Below are 24,017 nucleotides of genomic sequence, written 5' to 3'. Positions count from 1 at the left end.
CCCAGCTCCCTTAGCCGTTCCTCATAAGGCATCGTTTCCAGGCCTTTGACCATTTTGGTTGCCCTCCTCTGGACACGTTCCAGTTTGTCAGTGTCCTTCTTGAACTGTGGTGCCCAGAACTGGACACAGTACTCCAGGTGAGGTCTGACCAGAGCAGAATACAGTGGCACTATTACTTCCCTTGATCTAGATGCTATACTCCTATTGATGCAGCCCAGAATTGCATTGGCTTTTTTAGCTGCCGCGTCACACTGTTGGCTCATGTCAAGTTTGTCATCATGTCAAGATGATCTTGGGGTCTGGGTATGGAGAGAAGCGGTCCTTGAGAAATTGTGGTTGTGAGTCCTTTAAGGCTTTATAGGTCAAAAACAGCATTTTGAATTGGGCCGGGAAACTAACTGGCTCGATTAAGACCATGGGTAGGCAAACTAAGGCCCGGGGGCCGGATCCAGCCCAATCACCTTTTAAATCTGGCCAGCGGACAGTCCAGGAATTAGCGTGTGTTTACATGAGTAGAATGTGTCTTTTTATTTAAAATGCATCTCTGGGTTATTTGTGGGGCATGGGAATTCATTCTCCCCCCCCCAAAAAAAATATAGCCCGGCCCCCACAAGGTCTGAGGGACAGTGGACTGGCTCCCTGCTGAAATAGTTTGCTGACCACTGATTAAGACTATGCTTTTTCCGTTTTAGGGTCCCAGTTTACACAGACACAAGCTGCCAGGTCTTTCAAACAACATATGTATGGTGTATATATCCTCAGTGGCGTAGCGTGCGGGGTGCAGGGGGGGCCGGCCGCACCGGGCACAACATTTGGGGTTAGGGCAAATCCACAGGTTAGGGGGCGCAAATCCACGGGTTAGGGGGTGCAAATTACTTGCCTTGCCCCGGGTGCTGACAACCCACGCTACGCCACTGTATATCCTGTAAGGTAGACTGAACTGGGCCCTATTGCTGCGCAACTCAATACGCTTAACAGACCTTTTCCTTTTTTGAAATAAAAAAAGGGGTCACGAAGAGTCGGACACGACTAAGCGACTAAACAACAACACTGCCAGGGGAAGAGAAACAGCGGAAGAAGATTGGGAAAAATTTAAAGACTATCTAAAGATTGTAAAATTAATGAATGTTAAAATGATGTTGGATTAGAAAATAAGTGGTTACCAGCGGTAATGGATAAGTTAAAGAGAATAAGTAAGATCAAATTCAAGTTAAAATAAGGGAAGGATTTGCTGAATAATTGATTAGAAATTGGAATACAGAAAGGGGAGGTATGAGGAAGTCGGGGAAGTAAATTATAAGAAAATAAGATTTCGAAATTGTACTTGTTTTTTGTTTGTTGTGTCTATTGTATTGTTTTGTTTTGTCTTTGTTGTTATAAAATTATGGAAACTTTAATAAAAATCTTATAAAAAAAATAAACAACACTGCCTTGTTTTAATGCTCTCCTTGGTTTGGAGCGAATGGCTATTTTAATGGTTCCAAAGTTTGCATTCTCCCCGCCGCCGCTCTTTCCCCAGCGCGTGGCGCACGAGGAAGCTCCACCGGTTGAATTCCTGCCTGTCGCTTGGAGTTCCGAGGCCCGCGATCGGAAATGACGGGCGCGGCGAATGCCAATCAACCTCCCTTTCGCCAATCCCCGCCAGCTTTGCTCTTGCGCTCGAAGCACCGCCCCTTTCTCTTCCCCGGCAGCTGATTGGCTTATCCTGTCTACACGGGGATCAGGTCCGGCCGGCTTCGCTTCCTTTCCACTGCTCTTCCTTCCAGGCGCGGTTTGTTTTTGCGGAAGGAGCGGTCCCTGGGCGCGCAAAGGGAGAGGGCTGCCTGCTCCTCTGTGTGCAAAGAGCCTGCGATGGAAAAGGTAGAGGAACCTGGTTTCTGCAAGAAAACAAACAAGCAGGCATCACTTTGCTTCGGGGCGGGGGGGCAGAACCAAGCTTGATTTTGTTGTCTGTACTCCAGTTCACTCTTAATTATCGCAGCAAGAAAGCAGCCTCAGGTTTTTTTTCCTTTCCAGGGTAACACCACTCCCGGGAGGATGGAGGAGAACTGGCCTCCGTCCCATGGTATTTTACTTTAAAACCTCTTCAACTTTTATTTCCGAAACTTGACCGCAGTGAGAGGCCAGACATGGGACTTGTAAAAAGCAAGAGCACTTCCACCGACGGAATGGAAATCCAGTGCCTGGTGGATTTGAACCCGCTGCCCGAGGAACTGCTGGAGCTGATCCTGAGCTGGGTGCCTGCGCGGACACTGGTGACGCGCTGCCGCCTGGTGTGCTGCAGGTGGAGGGACCTAATTGACAGGCCCACCGTCTGGAAACTTCAGTGGGAGAGGGACCCGCGCATGCACGATGCCATTGAAGCTGCCCAACGATGCCCCCGAATGGACTGCAGCCGAGTGGGGGTCCTGCGGCCCTTTGGGAGGAACCTGATCAAGAATCCCTGTGGGACAGGTGAGGGAGCTGATGGGTCAGGCAGGTGGGAGGCAGGTGGGTCCCAGGAAGTCTTAAAGTCCAGAACTTGCACCTTCAAATGCTTGCACTCTAATCAGAGACACTGTTGGGATTGTGGGGTGAGGAAACGTACTCTGCGCATTCCCAGAGGCAGTTCTCAACGCTTTCCAAAGCAGGAGCTAAAAACAGCTATTAAGCCATGATGTCATTGTGCTGTCCTCCCAAGCAGAAGCATTATGGCTCTGAGTACTGGTGGTGCATTGTACTCATGGATGCTGGATTAGATGGGCTTTGGGCCTAATCCAGCGGCCAGGCACTTAATAATAATAATAATAATAATAAATTTTATTTATATCCCGCCCTCCCCAGCCAAAGCCGGGCTCAGGGCGGCTAACAACAGTAAAGTAACACAGCATTCTAAAATCAATTCATTCTAAAATCAATTCAAAATCAAGTTAATGGCAACCATTGGGCTAGAGTTCTGTGCGGATTGCCAAAGGAGGAGGTCAGACTGCCTTGGCCAAAGGCCTGGTGGAACAGCTCTGTCTTGCAGGCCCTGCGGAAAGATGTCAAGTCCCGCAGGGCCCTGGTCTCTTGTGACAGACCGTTCCACCAGATCGGAGCCACAGCTGAAAAAGCCCTGGCTCTGGCTGAGGCCAGCCTAACCTCCCTGTGGCCCGGGATCTCCAAGATATTTTTATTTAAGACTGTAAGGTCCTCCCTGGGACATACCAGGAGAGGCGGTCCCATAGGTACGAGGGTCCTAGGCCGTATAGGGCTTTAAAGGTTAAAACCAGCACCTTAAACCTGATCCTGTACCCTACCAGGAGCCAGTGCAGCTGGTATAGCACCGGGTGAATGTGATCTCACAGTGAGGACCCCATAAGGAGTCTCGCCACGGCATTCTGCACCCGCTGGAGTTTCTGGGTCAGTCTCAAGGGCAGCCCCACATAGAGCGAGTTACAATAATCCAGTCTGCATTCCCATTCCTGACACCCATTCCTACATTCCTATGCCAACTTCCTGACACCCATTCCTACATTCCTATGCCAACTTGGGGCTCATTCACATTTTCTTTTTACTCCAAGCTTTCTAGGCACAATTCTGCGTTTCCCCGCTTTGTTTCCAAGCCGTTCTGGTTGTTGGTTTTGCGCTACTACCTTCCCCAGGAAGATCCGCTCTTTAATGCTGAATCGGAACAAACGGCGATTCAGGTCTTCCACAGATTGCCGAGAGTGTTTCTTTGTGGGGAGAGCAGCAGGGGGAGGAAACAAAAACAGACAGCACCCAGGAAAGAATGGACCTAGAAAGTGCGGAGGAAATTAGTGTGGATGAGCCCTCGCACTTTGCATCCGAAAATGACCTCTCCACTGATACCCGTTATTGTGCCCACAGAGCAGTTTCAACACTGGGTGATCCAGCATGGAGGGAATGGGTGGAGAGTGGAAGAGAACAGACATCATGTGGAAGGAGCAGAGGCCCAGACTTGCTTTGCCTCATCATACGTGTGAGTCAATGTGGGAGACGTCACAATCCCAGGTTTTTTTGGGGCAGCGCCATTTCCCTGTGGCCTGGGACATCCTTTTTAACTGCAGCTGGCGGCACAGCCAGTTTCTCCTCTCTTGAGTTGCCACTTTTCCTTGCCTGTTCCCTTACAGGTCACAAACTCTTAGCTGCTTTGTGTTTCTGTAATGATGCCGTCTTTCTGGAAGACGCAAGGAGCCCAGAGCGCTGTAAACATAGCATTAATGTCTTTGTTGTCCCCCACCCGCCCAGGTGGTGTGTAAAATCACAGCTGATTGATTTGCTGAAAGAAGGTTTTCCGGAGGAGCTCATGGATACCTGCCAACCTGATGTTATTATCTGTGACTGGTGAGCTCTACTCTTCTTTTGATCTCCCAAGAATTAGCCTACATAATGATCCCTTATTTTGGTTGCTGATCCCTTATTTTCGAGGCTGCTGGTCCCTTATTTTCAAATCTGTAAGTTGACAGCTATGATTCTAGGGCTGGGCCTTGCGATCTTGAAGTGTGACACTCATAATAAAATAATAATAATAATAATAATAATAATAATAATAATAATAATAATAATTTATTATTTATACCCCACCCATCTGGCTGTGCTTCCCCAGCCACTCTGGGCGGCTTCCAACCAAATATTAAAATACAGTAATACATCAAACATTAAAAGCTTCCCTAAACAGGGCTGCGTTCAGATGTCTTCTAAAAGTTTGGTAGTTGTTGTTCTCTTTGACATCTGCTAGGAGGGCGTTCCACAGGGCGGGCGCCACTACCGAGAAGGCCCTCTGCCTGGTCCCCTGTAACCTGGCTTCTCGCAGTGAGGGAACCGCCAGAAGGCCCTCGGCGCTGGACCTCAGTGTCCGGGTAGAACGATGGGGGTGGAGACGCTCCTTCAGATATGATCCATTCCTTTCACTGCCTTGGCTATACCCCATCCTCTCCGCCATCCCTTTCAGGTGGGGTGCCCGGGAAGACTGCGGCTGCAGATACAAAATCCGTGTGGAGCTCCTGGCAGCGGATTGGTCAGTAATTGCTGAATTCAACGCTAATCCGGATCCCATTCCGCAGTGGAACGACGCCCAGTATCAAAAGGTGTTCTTTGCTATCTCCAAGGCCTATTTTCCTTCTTTTTGGGATTAAAGATCGTAGGTGCCAAGAGGCTGCACGGGAATAGTACTGATCCAAATGCAGATGCAAAGCCAAAACCTGGGGGGTGGAGGCGGAGTTAATGGTGCACTAAAGTGGCATAGCAGCCTCATTTGTCAAAACAGCAAAAGTCTAAATACAAGTGTCAGGTAATTTGGAGCAAGTTATAATAAAGTCAGAGCATTCAGTTAAAACTGGGCGATCCAACGATTGCTCCTTAAAACAGACTTATTCTGAATTCCTGCTCCATGTGTTGCCAGGCTTACCACTCTCCCCGAAGTGTGGCTGCTTTATAAGGCACAGGGAACGAACCCGTGATCTTGGCATTATTATGTTGTAATTTTAAATGGGAGCATTGAAGGGGACAGAACGGACGAATTCACATCCCTTTCAGGAAAGGGAGCCTCCACCATTGATTGCTTTGCAGCCTCGCATAGTCGGTTAAACGCTATAACCATCTGCAAGGCGATAGAACACCTTCGAGAGTGTCCACGTACCCTTAGTTTTAACACTAAACCTTAGCACTCAGATCACTTGTACAGAGGGTACATGGATGCTGAACACAAGTAAAATGGACGAGTAAATTACCGTATTTTTTGCTCTATGACTCACTTTTTCCCTCCTAAAAAGTAAGGGGAAATGTGTGTGCGTCTTATGGAGCGAATGCAGGCTGCACAGCTATCCCAGAAGCCAGAACAGCAAGAGGGATCACTGCCTTTGCTGCGCAGCGATCCCTCTTGCTGTTCTGGCTTCTGGGATTCAGAATATTTTTTTTTCTTGTTTTCCTCCTCCAAAAACTAGGCGCGTCTTATGGTCTGGTGCATCTTATAGAGCGAAAAATATGGTATGTCAAAACATCAGGGCGATCATGTACTCCAAAGGTAGCCTACTGTATCGCGATACACTCTTATCTGCAAAGACACCAACAATAGTTTTTACTATTTAATCCTGCTCTTGCAAAACTGTTTGAAATCCAAGGCGCCATCCAAAATACCTGTTAAACAGTCCAGGCACTGGTGTGACCATGCATGTATCGCCATGAAAATAACAGAGGAAGACCGGCTGTACGGAGAGCAACACCGGCCAACGTTGCCTCGGGAGGAAGCGCTGCAAGGCTTTAATTAAAGCAAAAAAGATGCAGGACACGAGAAACCCGTGGCAAGCTTTCTAAGGTGTTCTGCTTTCCAAGGGTGCTCTTCCTTGACTTTTTGCTCTTCTCTCTGCCTCTGTAGGTGTCCCACGTGTTCAGGAGTTACGGCCCCGGCGTTCGCTACATCCAGCTCTGGCACAAAGGGGTGGACACACAATTCTGGGAAGGGCATTACGGGGCTCGCATCACAAACTCTACTGTGCTGGTAAAACTCTCGCCGGAGCCCCTGCGGTCTCCAACGAGGGTGTTTTTCTCGCTGCCGCCAAAACATATTCCACCCAGGTCACGTTCTTCCAGGTGGAGAAAAATCCTGAAGTGATGAGAGGACATCTTGATGGCTTGCAAGGAGGAGTTTTGAGACATAGGAACATAAATATTTTATATATATATATATATTTCGAATTAAAGAAACCCCTTGTGTTCCCTTTACTGTGAAATTAAATAATCCTTGTTTAACTAATGTTCGGGGGGGGGGGTTTGCACTCTGAAAATAACTTAAGTTCACAAGACACCTTGAGAAAAGGCTGTTTTTAAAAATGTTTTATATTCTATTTTTTTGTTTTCTATTCTTTCTTCAATTTACTATAATAATATCACTCACTCACTCACTCACTCACTCAATAAATAAATATTTAAAAGATTTGGCTGGTTCCTTGAAACACTGAATATTCTGCTTGCAGCAACCAGCTTCTTCCTGGTTCTTGGCCCAACCACTCACTCTCTCTTAAGATAACCATGCTAGTCTTAAAATATTAAAATGTTTGTTCTTTGGGCACCCAGCCAAGCAGATCACGAATGGAAGAAAAATGGAAATTGCCTGTTGACCGCAAACTTCTGTAGGTGACTGGAGGACACTGCGCATGGGATATCTTCAAAGTCTTCTGCCTCCACTTCTGGGGCAGGATCCATCCAAGATCTAACTGGGGACCATGCCTGAGACAAAAAAGGCCAGGGTGACCATACCCAATAACACAAAAAAAATTACAGTAAACCACAACAGACAACCAGGACAACCAAAATCCATGACTCCACACTCTGTAAGACATGAGAGAATGCAGTGGGGAGGAAAGTGTTGGCTATTTGCAGTATGGTAGCGCTGCAGAGAGCTTGCTGGGGAGACCAGGCATTAAAAGAGGGACTCAAAAAGTACTAGGGACGCGGGTGGTGCTGTGGGTAAAGCCTCAGCGCCTAGGACTTGCCGATCGTCAGGTCGGCGGTTCGAATCCCCGCGGCGGGGTGCGCTCCCGTCGTTCGGTCCCAGCACCTGCCAACCTAGCAGTTCGAAAGCACCCCCGGGTGCAAGTAGATAAATAGGGACCGCTTACTGGCGGGAAGGTAAACGGCGTTTCCGTGTGCTGCGCTGGCTCGCCAGATGCAGCTTTGTCACGCTGTCCACGTGACCTGGAAGTGTCTGCGGACAGCGCTGGCCCCCGGCCTATAGAGTGAGATGGGCGCACAACTCCAGAGTCTGTCAAGACTGGCCCGTACGGGCAGGGGTACCTTTACCTTTACCTTACCAAAAAGTACTTAAACAAGGTTTTAATTACAAAAACAAAAACTCCTTTTACACTAAATACATTAACAAGCAAACATGCACCAACCCATCTCCCAGGGTAAAGGGAGAGCTAGGTGCTGCTCCTTATATACTACACCCAATTGCTGACACAGCTTAATCAATACAACTCAGCAGAACCTGCTATGTTTCACAGCTGTAAAGCTGGGTCTCGTTATTTTGCTCTGGCCCCTTAAAGACATACACATCGGGTGGAACAATGATGAACCTTTACATTTAAAGAAGCCATTCAACAGAAAGAAGTTGGCGAATGTCCTCAGCTAGGGGTTGCCATATTTCAAAGAGCAGAAAATTAGGACACACTTGCCAACTTCTAGTTTAAACTGTGGATCGCTATGACGAGGCTGCTCATGAAAAAGAGGACATGCCTTGGAAACACAGGACAATATGGCAACCGTATGGCCTCCAGCCCACAGGAATTCCTCCTAATTTCCACTTTTGCCGGAGTGGACCAGAAGACGTTCATTGAACAGGATGTGGCAGAGAGCGAGATCGCCTAAGGATGGCATGGGACTCCTCAGTTTCAAAATAAAATATGAACAACCCTAGGGAACGAAATGGAGGAAGGAGATGAGTTAAAGATATTGGATATAATATTCAGTTAGAATCCTGGAAAAGGTTGTGGAAGGAAGGTATTACTTTTGCTGCATGCAGTGCACTTAAAGAAAATGTTATGAAAATGATGTACAGATGGTACCTAACAGCAGCTAAACTTGCTAAAATGTGCACGACAAGAACCAATGAGTGCTGGAAATGTAAAGAAAGGGAAGGTATCTTCTACCACTTGTGGTGGACTTATAAAGAGGTAAAGGCTTTCTGGGAAATGCTATATAAATTATTTAAAGAAAATGTTTAAAAATACTTTTGTTAAAAAACCAGAAGCCTTTTTATTGGGTATAGTGAGTAAAAAGATACCAAGGGAAGATAAAAGACTGTTTATACAACAACGGCAAGAACTCTTTTAGCTCAAAAATGGAAACAAGAAGAAGTACTAACAAAAGAAAAGTGGCAGATGAAGATGTTGGACTTTGCAGAACTGGCGAAGCTGACGGGCAAAATCTGAAACCAGCATGATCAAGTATTCCAAAAGGACTGGAGTAAATTTATACGATATCTGACAGATTATCGTAAGCAATTTAACATCACTAGCAGGGTTGTCCGATGACTTGTAATGAGAAGTTTTCTTGACTTTGTCATGAGAAGCTTTCTCCCTTTCTGTATTTATTTAAATTTTGAGCTATTTTGTAACGAGTGCAATTGGAAAACGTACAAAATGCAATGATATAAAGGTTAATTTTGAAAGCCCTGAGGCGGGAGGGAAGGAAGTCGATAAGCTCTAAAGCTGTATTTTAATATTTTGTCGGAAGCCGCCCAGAGTGGCTGGGGAAGCCCAGCCAGATGGTCAGGGTATAATTAATTAATTATTATTAAAGTATTATTATTATTATTATTATTATTATTATTATTATTATTATTATTAAGAGCCAGGGAGGTAAAGTGGATAATAATGTGAATGTATATTATTAAATGGAAAATAAATAAAATTATACACACACACACATACCGTATTTTTCTGTGCATAAGACTAGGGTTTTTTTTGTTATAGTTCAGAATTTATCTGGTTAAATTCCCTGGTGTGTGTCACCTGCTGACGTCAGCTTACAGCTGGGCGGAGACAGAAGCTGGGCGGAACTATTCCCTGTTTTTCAGTTTTCTCTCTGTGTGTCTGAGAGAGAGACATGTTTGCAATGGCTGCCAGCAGCGATGGCTGAACTGTTTCAATAAAGAGCTGTAAATAGACAAACCGGACTGCGTGTGTTTGTCAAAGGACGTGATAGTTTTCCCGCTGTGTCCAACTCTGCTAAGCCGTGAACTGGAGGGAGCAACAATGGCGCAGCTTTTGAAGAAGTGTGCCGGACCCGTTGTAAACTGCTGATTGACGTTCGTAAAGTAATCAGAGGTCACGGCTCATCGATCAAGCTCTGCAGATCGAATTTCGTAACAGGTTATGGGTACTTAATTACCGCTTGTAAAACTATCACGGAAGCTTTGAAGTTGCGGTTTAGAGCAACGGAGCACGGCAGGAGACATAGGCCGGAATCTGAGGCAAGCGGTTAGCTGAAAGGTCTGCCTGTGCTGAGAGCTGAGAGCTGAAGAGCAGCTGGATAAATCGTTTCTCCGGACGGGTGCTGGATAAGCTGTGAGTAAGCTTGGGGCCCCTTGGGAGAACGGGAGGAGAATGGCTGCTGCTCAGGCACAGGGCCATGAGAGCTTCAATATTCCCTTCGAAAGGCTCAATGGCTCCAATTGGGAAGACTGGAATAAGCGCATGTACTATTGGCTGGAGGGAAAGCAGCTGTGGGAATGCACGCAGGCTGATCCAGTCGTGGCCGGACCCAATGCAGGAGCCGCAGACGTGGAGAGAGCCACTGCAGCGGCAAAGAAAGACAAGAAGGCCATGTCCCATGTAGTGATGGCGCTTGAGGCGTCGCAGCTCCCTCATATAGACGGCTTACGTACCTGTCATCAGATTTGGTCTGCTCTGACTAGAATACATCAGAGGACCACAGCTGGGGCTAAGATTCATGTGATACGTTCTCTGTTTGAGAAGAAGCTGTCGCCAGGGGAACCGATAAGGGATCACATTGCCCAGGTGCTGACTATTTTCAGTAAGCTGCGTCAGCTCAATGTGCCCTTCCCTGATGAACTTAAGGCTTATACACTTTTAAGTTCTTTGGACAGGAGTTATGAGAACTTGGTTCTAACGATGGAAACGATGCCTCCGCAAGATCTTACGATTGATTATATTAGCGGACGCTTGATTGACGAAGAATCAAAGCGGCAGAGGGCGGTGAAAGAGGGCAAGGCTGGCACAGGGAGCTCTGGGTGTAAGGGCGGAGCCAGGCCAGCTGAATGCACTGTCCAGGCTTTTTCCGTTCGTCGTTGTTACATCTGTAATTCAACAGAGCATTTACGTCGTAATTGCCCCCACCGGTGCAGAGAGCCGCGGCAGGATGTTGTGAAGGACATTTCCCATGGGAATCAGGCGGGTTTCCATGGCAACAGGCCTGGGAAGACAGGCAGGCGTGGAACTGAGCCAGGTGGCCGTGGTAAACAGCAGGGAGAAGAGTCTTATCAAGTCTCAGCGAGTATGGCAGTGTTTGAGGAGGGCCGAGTGGAAAATCCCGAGATGGCCTTTGTAATAGACTCTGCAGCTAACCGCAACATGGTTCCAGAGACCCCTGCAGTCGAGAGGTGGAATTGCACGGCAGTTCCGAAGGGACAGACTATTAAGTTTGCAAATGGACAGAAAACTAGAGTTTCCAAGTGTACTAATGCCTATCTTTCTGTTTTACAGGAAACGGTGGATTTTTGTATTGTTCCAGAGATTCAACAATGTTTGTTATCTGTGCCTTATTTGTTAAGTAAGGGGTTCAAAGTTTGTTTTGAAAATGATGTCTGCACAATCTCCAAAGGGGGGAGGTTACTGGCCAAAGTGCGGAAGGGACAGAATGATCTTTTCATTCTTAAAACGTCTCTTGGAGGTGAGGGGAAGGTTGAGAAAGCACAAGCGTTGCGTGCTACAGTTCCCAACCAGCGTGCTACAATTCCCGCTCATAATGTTACATGTGCATGCGTATGGCATCAGAGAACGATTCACAATCCTTTAGAGGATTTGCAGGTGTTACCTGAGGTTGTTACAGGTTGTAAGATTAAAGATTGTCAAAGTGCCATTAATTGTGACACTTGCAAGCAGGCAAAGGTGAGAGGGTGCAGTTACCCAAAGGTGGAACGTGTAGCCGCTAAACCTTTTGAGCTGGTTCACATAGATTTGTCCGGTCCTGTCAAGGCACCAAGTCTAGGGGGGGCCAGGTTTCTGCTAACTTTTTTGGATGATTTCTCGCAGAATTCTTGGGCTCACGGTCTCAAATCCAGGGAGGATGCAGCACAGCTGATCAAGAGCTGGATTGAGGGGGTGGAACAGAGGTTCTCCACCAGGGTTCAAGCTATCATCAGTGACAGAAATGCTAAGTACACTGGTTCTGCTTTGCAGAAGCTCTTTCAACAGAAAGGGATACGACACACAGTTATTTCACCCCAGCAAGGTGGAGTGGCAGAGCTGAGAAGTGGAGCTCTGATTAAGGCTGCACAGGTGATGCTGAAAGAAGCCAGGTTACCTCCTGAGTTTTGGCTGGAGGCTACGAGGGCTGTGTCATTCACCTGGAATCGTGTCTACAACTCATTGGTAGGTGACACACCGTTCTCTTTGTTAAATGGCCGAAAACCCCAGGTTCACTTTCTGCGGACGTTTGGGACTCCTGCGCTTGTCTCTGTGCCTGAGGCTTTGCGAGGGCCAGATGGAGCCAAAGTCCAGAAAATGATCTTCTGTGGGTATGAGCCAGAAGCCCGTGCATGGCGATTTGCTTACCCGTCAGGTGATCAGAGTAAGGTGCTGATCAGTAAACACGCTGAGTTCTTAGAGGAGGAGGTGAAGTCAAAGACTCCTGTTAGGCGTGATGTTCTCTCAGATTGTCTCTCTGATCCAGAAGACAGTTCTGATGAGGCAGAGGAAGAAGAGGCTGAGCCTGCTGATGACGGCCAGGTCATTGACCAGGGTCAGGAGCAGGATGTGGCATCTCCACAAGTTGTTAAGAGAGCACCCAAAAGCGAGCCTAGTTCTCCTGTGAGTGTAATGGAGAGGATTCGAAAACGCTTTAAGTCAGAAGGAGAATCCCATGATGCAGAGGACACACCTGCTGATCAAAGTGAGTCAGAGGGAACACCTGAGTTTGTGCCTAGGAGGTCCAGTCGCACAACAAAGGGTGTCCCACCAGAGAGGTATCAGGCCACAGGTGCGTGGATAAGTTTCGCACAGTGCGATTCTGAAAGTTGTGAGGTGGTTCCACAAATGCCAAACAGGTTTGCCAAGGGAAGGCGCAAGGCATTGGGGAAGGAATTGATCTCACAAGGTACTGAAGATGTTGCACAGGTATCACGCAGGGACACAAGGGGGGGTGTTATAGTTCAGAATTTATCTGGTTAAATTCCCTGGTGTGTGTCACCTGCTGACGTCAGCTTACAGCTGGGCGGAGACAGAAGCTGGGCGGAACTATTCCCTGTTTTTCAGTTTTCTCTCTGTGTGTCTGAGAGAGAGACATGTTTGCAATGGCTGCCAGCAGCGATGGCTGAACTGTTTCAATAAAGAGCTGTAAATAGACAAACCGGACTGCGTGTGTTTGTCAAAGGACGTGATAGTTTTCCCGCTGTGTCCAACTCTGCTAAGCCGTGAACTGGAGGGAGCAACAATGGCGCAGCTTTTGAAGAAGTGTGCCGGACCCGTTGTAAACTGCTGATTGACGTTCGTAAAGTAATCAGAGGTCACGGCTCATCGATCAAGCTCTGCAGATCGAATTTCGTAACATTTTTTACCAAAAATTAGGTTTAAAATTGGGGCTCGTCTTATACACAGGTAGTGCTGAGGGGTGTTTTCTTAATTTGGACTCCCCAAAAATGGGGGGGGGGTCATACATGGGGGGCATCTTATACACTGAAAAATATGTGTGTGTGTATGTATGTATGTATGTATATATGTATGTATGTATGTATGTATGTATGTATGAAAAAATGAAATGGAGGAGGGAGAACCTTCTCGTGAAAAAATTCCTGAGGGAAAGAGTATTTATACATGTTATTTGGCTGCGATCTTCTAGAAATCGTTGCCTTGGAAAGGTTCCCCTCCAGGCCTTGAGGAGAGAGACGGAGGCAGCTCCGTAAAGGGAACCATTTTGAGCTTGGCTCCAGGAGGGGAGAAAAAGGCGGGAAAGCGGCGCCTCAGCTGGAGGGTCTCTGCCCCGTTTGCTCAAACCCTGCCTGTTCTGAGGAGAAATGTCTAACCTCTCCACAGAAACAACCCAGGAACAAAAAATGATTATCATTAGTAGAAGTAGCATTATGTTCTTCACCCGATTACCTCACCCCCTTCAGCTCCTTATTAGGTCTCTGAGGGAGGGAGGAACGGGCATAGAAAACCCAAAGGTTTTTGAGGGAATCGCTTTGCAACGTCCACCAAATAGAGGGATGTTCAGAAAACACACAACCTGATGTACCCAGTGCAGAGAGTAGGCTACGCCCGTCTGCAAAAAACGAGGCCCAAATTAAAGTTTGTTTTGTGAAAAATGACACTCTGCAGTGGTTTCGTGACCCAAATGCACAGGCCTAAACCCTTTTGCTGGAACGTGAGGGGGGAGGAGATCAAACATGGCAGATGGCCATCCAACTTCCGCTTAAAAATCTGCAGAGAAGGAGAGGCCACAACCTCCCAGGTCGTCCTCCTCGACGTAGACACTATTGAAAATGTACTCTGGAGATAATGGATTTAAGGCTAAATTGGACATGCCCTCAGAGACATGTTCAGACACCTGGAGAGTCCAGAAGTGTTAAATATAGATTATATTCGTTATCCTTTTATTGCAGCAAAGACTGTTCACCTTAGGTCGCAGGAGGTGATGCACTTCAGAGGGGTTGAGATAATTCTGCAATATTGCTTGAATGGGGGAGAGAGAATCCTTCAAAAGAAGGGTGGGTTATCATATTTTTCCCATATTGGAACAAGAATTGCACACCTATAGCCAAAGGTACTTTAATAAAAGTCGGGGAAGAGTTGGAAGGATTTTTAATAATGGCATTTCATTCACTCTAATGAATTTAAAGCATGAGCTTTTTAAATTGACCCTGGGGGAAACGCAAATCCTTCTGTTCAAGTATTATATTCTTCTTTGATTTGTGTTTGTTTTAGGGGGAAAAAACCCAACATATTTATTTAAAACATCAGATACTTTAAAAAACAAAACCAGAATCTTTAAAACTTGAATTTTTTTTGTTCTTGCGGCAGCTCTCGCGACCCGTAAAGGTTTCCAATGATTGTAAGTCTACAATAAAAAATATTAGATATCAAACTGGTTCATCATCAGTTTGCGACTATACTCATAGGCAAGGAACAAGGCACCGTTGGCTGGGAAAGCTCGGATCATGGTAGGTTTCAGTCCTGAGTACAAGGCCAAGACGCCTTCTTTCCGGAGCACGCTTGCAAACGTTGCCATGAAGCCTGCCTGTTTTCCAGCTACGGAAAGGACCTGAATTCTAGTTTTGATGCAGTCGATGGGATAGACAGCGATCCAGAGACACACGCCGCCCAAACCGCCGCTGACCATCAGCGCCACAGGGCCTAATTCCTCTTTTGGCCTTCCAAATGCAAAAAACGTCCGGCTCAGCTCATAGCCTCCAAAGAACAAAAAATAGCCTGGGATTTCGCGCAGCAAAGTGCTGGAGAAGCCGTGGTAGAATCCAAGGAGACCGTCCTTTTCCAGGACACCTTTCACTACCGACCAAACTGTACTGCGCCCTCGCACGACCTCCCCGGATAATTGCATTTCGTGCATGGCCTGCAGGCGACACTTCACAAGTTCGGTGGGGCAGAGGACCAAGGTGGCGAAGGCCGAAGCAAAGGAGCCGGCGGCGGCGTTTTGAAGGTCGCTCAGCGTTGCTTTGCTGTCCAGCCCAACGATGCTCCGGACAACGCTTTGGCAGAAGCCGTAGCACATGAAGAGCGCGGCGTTTTCGGCGATGTTGGCGACCAGAGCTGGGGTGGTGCCCTCGTAGAAGCCTCGGAGCCCCACTTGCTTGTAAATCTTCACGAAACAGTCCACAAACCCTCGGTACATGGCCGGGAACGTCTGCATTTTCACCTTGGCGGTATCAAATGGCTGGCCAGTAATCACACGGGCAGTGCCTCCTGCAGCCCCCGCCGTGAGGTCAATGGCAGCTTGGATGACCGGGTTGGTTTTCATGTTTCCCACTGGTTTTGGGGTGGCTCAAAATCACCAGGTTTGCTGCAGCCCACGAAAAGATGTGACGGATACCTCTCTCCAGCTCCAACTCGCCAGCGACTCGCCCGCATCGCCTGCCCTGCACCCTCTTCTTCTTATTTGTTGTTATTATTATCTTCCTCTACCACAATTTCTATATTTCAGGCCTTCCTTTAGAGTACTTACGGTGGCTCACATAATAAACTATAAGCAATTGTGCAGTGGGTGTCCCCCCCCCCCACAAATGCCCCATTGTGATGTTTGAGGCAGCTTTACTTGGTCAGAACAACTGCCAGCCGGTGGGGGAAAGTGGTGTCCACAGGCATATAAAGTACAAAGCCTTAGAGAGATGCAGGCTTACATTTTGTTTAGTGGTGTCCGACTCTTTGTGACCCCCTGGACCAGAGCACGCCAGGCACTCCTGTCTTCCACCGCCTCTGGGCCAATAAAGCAAGATGAGCGCCGCAACCCCAGAGTCATGATTCACGATATATTGCCAGGCCACAAATTATGAATCCGATATCACGATATGAACTTCAAACCAGTTTTGGTCTATATATCGCCCAGCCCCTAATGTACGTCATGATTCACGTTGTATTGCCAGGTCAAAAATTATGAAATCGCTATGACGATATGGGCGTCAAACCACTGTTGGATGATAAATCGCCCAGCCCTAAACAGGGTGCCTGCTCTCTCTCTAGCTAGCTCAAGGCTGAGCTTTCCTGCACAAGCATTCCTGGGGGTATAGGGCGGTATACAAATTTAATAAATAAAATGATGATTCTTGGCCCATTCTTAAAATAAGCAGGTTCTCCTAGCAACCTCCGTTTGTCACAGTATTCACATCTCTTCTTATGTAAGCTGTCTTTATCGAAACACATACAGTGGTACCTCGGGTTACATACGCTTCAGGTTACATACGCTTCAGGTTACAGACTCCGCTAACCCAGAAATAGTACCTCGGGTAAAGAACTTTGCTTCAGGATGAGAACAGAAATCGTGCTCCGGCGGCACGGCAGCAGCAGGAGGCCCCATTAGCTAAAGTGGTGCTTCAGGTTAAGAACAGTTTCAGGTTAAGAACGAACCTCCAGAACGAATTAAGTACTTAACCCGAGGTACCACTGTACTACGATTACCCCTGCACAATCTGCGAGATAAAAAGAAAACCAGCTTTCCGCACAAGAAAACGCACTAAGCGATTGGGTTGCGATCGGAAACCGAGTTTCCATCCAGCGGAGAGGGTGCCACATGGATCTGCTGCGAGGCAGGGAGCTATCCCAGGTGCTGCAGCGCTTCTTCCCACATTCAGGGAGCGGAGCAAGGGTCCGCAGGGTTCCCAAAGGCGCCATCTTCACGACGACTGCTGCAGCACCCCTGGCAGCAAGTTGAGCCAGGGCAAGCCACTAAATTCCATGGGCACCCTGAGGAGGCCCTAGTTGCCACGGCGGCCATTGTGGTGGTGATGGCTGCCCCAGGGACACTGGTGCCTGAGCTGTAGGCTGCTTTTAAGAGAGGCTTTGAGGGGGCAAGTGGGAGGCAGGTCGGAGTCCCCCCTGGGCCGGTTCCCAGAGAGAGTGGCAGCCCCTCGGGACTCGGCGGCAGGAGGCATGGATCCAGCGGACATGGCAGAAGTCGGCAGAAAGGAGGAGGAGCATGAGCCAGAGACCTCTTCGCTGAAAGCTTGTTTCAGCCAGGGTGAGTCCGAGGCTGAGCTCAAACTCGGACCACATTTGACCACATTGGGCAAAATATTCCTGCATTGCAGGGGGTCAGACTAGATGACCCCCTGGTCCCTTCCAACTCTATGATTCTATAGTAGCCGGCAGCCTCATTGTCCTTGAGGCCAAAGCCTCTTCGGGGGGTAGGAGGGGATGTGGAAAGTCGCCCGTCCTGGAATAAATACTGGGAGCCCATTCGCCCATTCTTCTGATCTCACTTGGCCACCTGAGCAAAGCCTTTCTTCTGGTCTTGAAACCCCGGCAGCAGCAAATGATTGCAGCATTTTCTGCATGACAGGATAAGAGCAACGTATTATTCTGGCCGCTGCTATCATTAACAGTTTTTATACAGGCTGCCCGATAATATACTGCCACATGTCACCCCAAACTCTGATCAGTGCAAAATTCCAGGGTTTCCTTTTGGGAATGAGACACAGCAGAGACTGTGGTGTCATCAGGATATAGGGTTTATTTACACACACATACAACCTGAGCCTGTGATGGAGGGGTTCACAGCATCAACACCCCCAAAAGGGTCTTGTTTCTCCCATAGCCACAGCCTTGGAGTCAAACAGAAGTCAGCCATGGCACACTCTTGCTCTCTGCCTTTTCCAGCCTGCAACCTCTTCCCCTCTAGGTCACATCACAGCAAATTCTGCCCTCAACCTCCTGCTTTGTCCTACTAACTGTCTAAGAGAGGGGAGGCCCACCCATTTGGCCTCTGGCACAGAGCCCCTATCCTTGGTTCTCTTAATGGCTCATCAGGAAGCTAGCCTGGCTTATGTTTTTACACTTGCTGGGTCCAGGTGTTCAAAGGTCTGGCACTTACAAACTCATAACAACAACAACAACAACAACAACAACAACAACAACAACAATTTATTTGTACCCCGCCCATCCGGCTGGGCTTCCCCAGCCACTCTGGGCAGCTTCCAACAAAGATTTAAAATACATTAAAATGTCACACATTAAAAACTTCCCTGAACAGGGCTGCCTTCAGATGTCTTCTAAATGTCAGACAGTTGTTCATCTCTTTGACATCTGATGGGAGGGCGTTCCACAGGGTGGGTGCCACTACCAAAAAGGCCCTCTGCCTGGTTCCCTGTAGCTTTGCTTCTCGTAGGGAGGGAACCACCAGAAGGCCCTCGGTGCTGGACCTCAGTGTCCGGGCAGAATGATGGGGGTAGAGACGCTCCTTCAGGTCTACTGGGCCTTTGAGGCCGTTTAGGGCTTTAAAGGTCAACACCAACACTTTGAATTGTGCTCGGAAACGTACTGGGAGCCAATGTAGGTCTTTCAGGACTGGTGTTATGTGGTTTTGGCAGCTGCCCCCAGTCACCAGTCTAGCTGCCGCATTCTGGATTAGTTGTAGTTTCCGGGTCACCTTCAAAGGTAGCCCCGCATAGAGCGCATACATTCAATGTGTGGCTAACAAAATATAAAAGAATAAAACATAAATGGCTGGAGGGGTTTTTGGTGTTTTTGGTGTCGGGGGGGGGGGGTTTCTTTTTGGTATCTGACCCACGTTATCCTGAGTGACATCTCTCCCCTCCCAATGATTTAGCAGAGAGGACCATAGAGCACAATCCAATTGCACCAAACTTTCATTCTCCTTGAGCGGCAAGGATCCTAATTGCTAAAAACTGGAAAAAAGAAACTGTGCCAACAAAAAAGGAATGGCAAGAGTATATTGAACTGGCTAGATTAACAGAGGCAGTTAGAGTTCACACTAGACAAGAGTTTCAAAAAGCATGGAGGAAATGCAGAGAATACTTCACAAAACAGTGCCCTAAAATACATACCTGGACTTGTTTCGATTAATGTCTGCAGGAGACTTTGTGGATATTTAAGTTATAATTAGAAAAAATCTTAATAATTACTCATAAAGGAAACAGCTTATAAGCAGTAAATAAGGAGGCCAGATACAGGATAAAGGAAGTCTTTTATTTGGTTGTTCGTATTGTTGTATGTTATGCTGTATGTTATGTTCACGTTTAATGAGGGGGGGTTTCTGTATGGGGGTGGGGGGTGTGTGTTACGTTGTAAATAAAATTCCATTAAAAATTAAATAAAAAAAATAAACTTTCATTCTCCGTGGACAGGAGCTTTTGAGCAATTGTTCTGGATTGTATGTTATGGCCCATACATTAACCTCCCCTCTCTGGGGAGCTGCCCTTTCCCCTCAGGTGAGCAGCTATAATGACCTAGAAGGCTTTCATTTCCTTCCCTCTCCCTCAGGTTTGAAGCAGCTGCGTAAGACCCAGGAACTCTGCAATGCCACCTTGGTAGCTGGAGGGAAGCGGTTTCCGTGCAACAGGTGGGTCCCATGCCGGACAGGAGGGCCAGAAAAGCCTTTTTAGCAAATGGAGCCAAGCAGCCAGCTCCTTCTTAGAGTTCATCCACATTTCTGCTTCTCCTGTGATTCCCAGGCACAGATCCAAGACATTTTCCTTTTGTCCTTCCGCATTCCTGCTGTTTGCTACTGAATCAGAACAATCTGTAGAAAAACCGATTGACGTTTATTCCAATTCAGCGGTAAACAGTGTGTTTTCCCAGAGAAAGTGGTGGGGGAAAATTAAAAACCTCTTACGTCCATGCCAAGAAATCCCAGGAATTTGTAAGTTTGGAAGCCTCCCTAATATCCCACTGGGAATGTGTAGGCAGTGCTGTTGGATATGGGAATTTATTCATTTCAAGTCTTATTCGCAGGGTGGCATGCGAAAGTCTGACTAAATACAATTTGAAAACCAACAGGAAACAGTAACAAAACAGAGGAAGACAAAATAAAAGCCCGAAAACCCTGTCAACAGAATAAAACACAATTTCCCAAAAATTCAAGAGAGTTATTCTTGTATGCAACTGCAGCAGCTCAAATACTCGTGGCCAAGGGATTGGAAAGATCAGGAGGCTCCAAAAATAATAGATTGGCAAATCAAATTACAGGAAATTGTGGAGATGGCTCAATTGACTAGCAAACTCAGAGGAAACTCTAAGCAAAAATTTGCGGGAAAATGGGATGGTTATAGAAGATATGTTCAAAAATACAGTAATAGTTTTGACTCCATGCTAGCATTCGAGTGACAAAGGAAGTAAAAGGAGGTGGATAACAATTAAGGATTTATTATGTTTTCTGAATGTATTGGAAAATTTATATAGGAAGGTTTATTGTTTTGTGTACATTCAATTCTAAGACAAAACATATGCGAAGGGACTTGACAGGAAGTCAAAATTGAAGGAAAGAGTTTGTAAGATAAAAGGGGGAAAATATTTATTTTCATTATTTTCATTATTAATTTTTTCTTGTGCGTTTGTGTGTTGGGTATGGAATGTTTGGGAGGAAATAAGACGGTAAATAACAAATAACAAACAAAATACTGATGTATGTAATTTTTATTTCTCAATTATATTTTGTGGTAGTATGGTTGTAATGTTTTTTGTAATATAAAATCATTCAATAAAAATTATTATTACTGCACAGCCCGGGTCACTGGCAACCCACGCTACACCACTGCCCTAGAGTAAAAGGTTTGGAATAAACAGAATAAAACACAATTTCCCAAACCATCTAAACCAGTCTAAAACTCATGGACAAATAGGAAGCTCTTAACCAGGTGCTGAACAGCTCTTAATGTCAGCACTTGGCGTGACTCTTTAGAAGGGGCAGTTCAGAGTCAGAGCATAAAAACACGAGAAAATCCTGCTGGATCGGGACAATGGCCCACCTAGTCCAGCATCCTGTTCTCACAGCGGCCAACCAGAGAGGCCTGTGGGAAACCTGCAAGCAGGATTTGAGCACAAGAGCAACTCCTCTCCCCTCCCGTGGTCTGAGCTAGTACTGAGAAGCACCACCGCAGAAAAGACCCTCTCCTTTGCATAAGCACAGTGTGGTGTAGTGGTTAAGAGCGGTAGACTTGTATTCTTCCCCGCTCCTCCACCTGCAGCTGCTGAGTGACCTTGGGCCAGTCATACTTCTCTGAAGTCTCTCAGCCCCACTCACCTCACAGAGTGTTTGTTGTGGGGGAGGAAGGGAAAGGAGAATGTTAGCCGCTTTGAGACTCCTTAAAGGGAGTGAAAGGCGGGATATCAAATCCAAACTCTTCTTCTTCTTCTTCACAACATACCTCCAAGAGAAGAGATATGATTTATCCCATTTTTCAGGTGGGGCAACTGAGGGTAAAAGGATGGTTGGTACTTGAAGGTACCCAGCCACTCCACGGCCAATCTGACAGTCTCCATTTCCCACACAGGGCCCTGTTAGCCTCCGTCAGCCCTTACTTCCAGGCAATGTTTACGAGCGACTTTAAGGAATCCAGAGACGGGGAAGTTTTGCTGAAAGACATGGATCCTTCCCTCCTCCAGAATCTGCTAGCCTACGTCTACTCGGGGGAACTGGCCCTCACTTCAGAGAACGCTGAAGATCTGTTCACAGCAGCCAGCCGGCTCCAGGTCACACCAGCCCTTCAACACATCAGCAGGTAGCGCAAGAGGTCTGGCTCCTCTTACATTTCTCCCCAACACCTGTTTCGAAAGCCAAAGGAATAAGCGGCTTCCACCCACAGGATTCCCAGTGACGTTCTTTCTTTCCATTGCTCCCTGGCAGATATCTATCAGAGAGGATCTCCGAGGAGAACTGCTTCCACTTGTACATGCTGGCCTACGATCACAACAACCCCACCTTGCTGCGAAGCACCATGCACTACCTAGGCCTCAACTTCGAAAGCCTCTTGGAACACAAGGATTTCCCGAATCTCGACCTCGGCGCTTTGATCTGCCTCATCTCCTCGGCCCACTTGGTCATCACCTCCGAAATGTACGTCTTCTGGGCTGTGCAGCGGTGGGTGGCAGCCGTACCTGCTGAGCGCCGTCCGGTACTCAAGACGCTCCTGCAACATGTCCGCTTCCCTCTCCTGGCGCCCAGGGAAATTGCACAAGTCCAGGAAGATGTAGCGGCGCTCGACCAGCAAGTGGAATTGCAGTGGGGAGACCTAGATGGGGCAGGGAGGCTGCAGGCGAGTGGGGGTCTCCGGCAGGGCATGTACCAGGAAAGGATCATCTGCATCAAAGTGCCTCGCTTGAGGGACATCCTCTCCGTCAACGAAGATATGGATTGCTACATGGAGTGCTTAGATCCAGCTACGGGGTCCAGGACCAAACTGCCACCTTTAGAGCTCGTGGCGCTCCCTGGATGCTCAGCGCTGGATCACAAGCTCTATATCTCAGGAGGCAAACACCCCGATGGCTCCTACTCCCAGGCGCTGCACGAATACAACTCTGTGGCCAACCACTGGCTCCAGCTGCCTGCCATGTCAACGCCCCGGTCCGTCCACATACTTTTGACTTGCAAGCACAAGCTGTTTGCCCTGAGTGGCTGGAATGACACAGGCCCCCTCGCCTCTGCCGAGAGTTTTGACGTGGTTAAGCAGACGTGGTCACCCATCGCCAGCCTGCCCGTCATCCTGCGCTTCTCTGCCTCGGCCTCGTACAAGAACAAGCTCTACCTGATCGGAGGAGATGCAGATTCCGACGAAGTGGTTTACCAGGGCATCCTTCTCTATGACATCCTCTTGGATACCTGGGTACAGGTGCCTCTGGAATTCTGTCTCCACGGTGCAGCTGCTGTCACCATGGAGACCGGGATCTGCGTCCTAGGGGGCTTCTTTGCCAAAAAACACACCCAGACGTACCCAAACAGCAGGTTCAGCCAGCTTCTTCCATGTACCTCGAATTGCTTTTTCATGCGCGAGGATGGCGTCATAAGCAACGAGGTCACCATCCCTCCGCTGCCACTGCCTCTTGCCTTCGCAGGCGCAGCTTACTTCCAGGGGAAAATTTATGTGATGGGAGGGGTATGCACCTCCAGGACTCACGATGCCATTTACCACTGGGAGCCTGGAGAAAGTTCCTGGACTCAGTACCCAGAGAGCCTGACGGGCCAAGGAACGGTGGTGCGGAGGGTGCTGAAATGCGTGACCCTGAAGGTGCTGAAGCCAAACTTGAGGGCGCTTGTCCAAGACGATTCTGCAAGCCGGGTGGCTATTGGGCTTGCAGACATCAAAGTCCCCTTCAAAGAGAGGAGGGAGGATAACGCCCCCAGTTGTCCTCCAGATCCCTTGACATCTTTGTGAGCTGACACACCATAAGAACTGAAGAAATTCCCCAAAGGGAAGAGATATTTTCATCTGGACTCCTCCAGTATTTAGCCCATTAAAAACCTAGGACATCTCTCTCTCTTTCTCTCTCAACCAGCTTCTTTCTCACTTTCCTGTATCAAGGCGGGCACTAAACATTCTGGGGCTTTTGCACAAGTTCAGGGCCCAACTTTCAGCAACCCCCCCCCCCCCCAAGATATGGGAGAAGGAGTTTCCTGTGGAGCAAAAAGCACTGGAAACTTAGTGTCTCTGTAATAATCTTTTTGTTAACAAATGTACAGGTTGAGCAGGTATTGTGAGGGCATGGAAGCAAACATGCAGGCCACCGGTTTCAGCTGGAAAGCAATCTCAGCCCTTGCGGATTAAAAAAAATCCTAACAGCACAGTATATGTCAATAAAGCATGGTGGCTGGGATGAGGTCACCTGCCAGCAGACACT

The 24,017-nt window shown here is 47.7% G+C and overlaps 2 protein-coding genes and 1 pseudogene across 4 annotated transcripts; 2 read left to right on the top strand and 1 right to left on the bottom strand.

Moving 5' to 3' along the window:
- The first annotated feature begins 1,699 nt into the window (after nucleotides 1-1,699).
- On the top strand, nucleotides 1,700-6,913 carry LOC114603124 (F-box only protein 17-like). 3 transcript variants are annotated; one of them, XM_028741895.2, is made up of 6 exons: nucleotides 1,702-1,860; nucleotides 2,017-2,454; nucleotides 3,850-3,961; nucleotides 4,231-4,326; nucleotides 4,934-5,069; nucleotides 6,356-6,913. In XM_028741895.2, exons 2-6 carry the CDS (start codon nucleotides 2,130-2,132, stop codon nucleotides 6,590-6,592), a joined length of 906 nt encoding a protein of 301 aa, XP_028597728.2. In that variant the 5' UTR covers nucleotides 1,702-1,860; nucleotides 2,017-2,129; the 3' UTR covers nucleotides 6,593-6,913. The 3 variants fall into 3 exon arrangements, with proteins under 3 accessions (XP_077788523.1, XP_028597728.2, XP_028597727.2); XM_028741894.2 differs by having other exon boundaries at nucleotides 1,702-2,454; XM_077932397.1 differs by lacking the exon at nucleotides 4,231-4,326 and having other exon boundaries at nucleotides 1,700-2,454.
- A 7,829-nt stretch (nucleotides 6,914-14,742) lies between these two features.
- Nucleotides 14,743-16,062, bottom strand: LOC114603006 (mitochondrial ornithine transporter 1 pseudogene; annotated as a pseudogene).
- Nucleotides 16,063-19,535: 3,473 nt separating this feature from the next.
- Nucleotides 19,536-23,707, top strand: LOC114601978 (kelch-like protein 6). Its single transcript, XM_028739654.2, has 3 exons — nucleotides 19,536-19,746; nucleotides 21,677-21,904; nucleotides 22,030-23,707. Exons 1-3 carry the CDS (start codon nucleotides 19,565-19,567, stop codon nucleotides 23,552-23,554), a joined length of 1,935 nt encoding a protein of 644 aa, XP_028595487.2. The 5' UTR covers nucleotides 19,536-19,564; the 3' UTR covers nucleotides 23,555-23,707.
- The last annotated feature ends 310 nt before the right edge of the window (nucleotides 23,708-24,017 follow it).

Source organism: Podarcis muralis, chromosome 7, assembly GCF_964188315.1.
Source record: "Podarcis muralis chromosome 7, rPodMur119.hap1.1, whole genome shotgun sequence".
Taxonomy (NCBI): Eukaryota; Metazoa; Chordata; class Lepidosauria; order Squamata; family Lacertidae; genus Podarcis; species Podarcis muralis.
The sequence above is the reverse complement of the archived record's forward strand: the minus strand, read 5'-3'. Positions and strand labels throughout refer to the sequence as shown.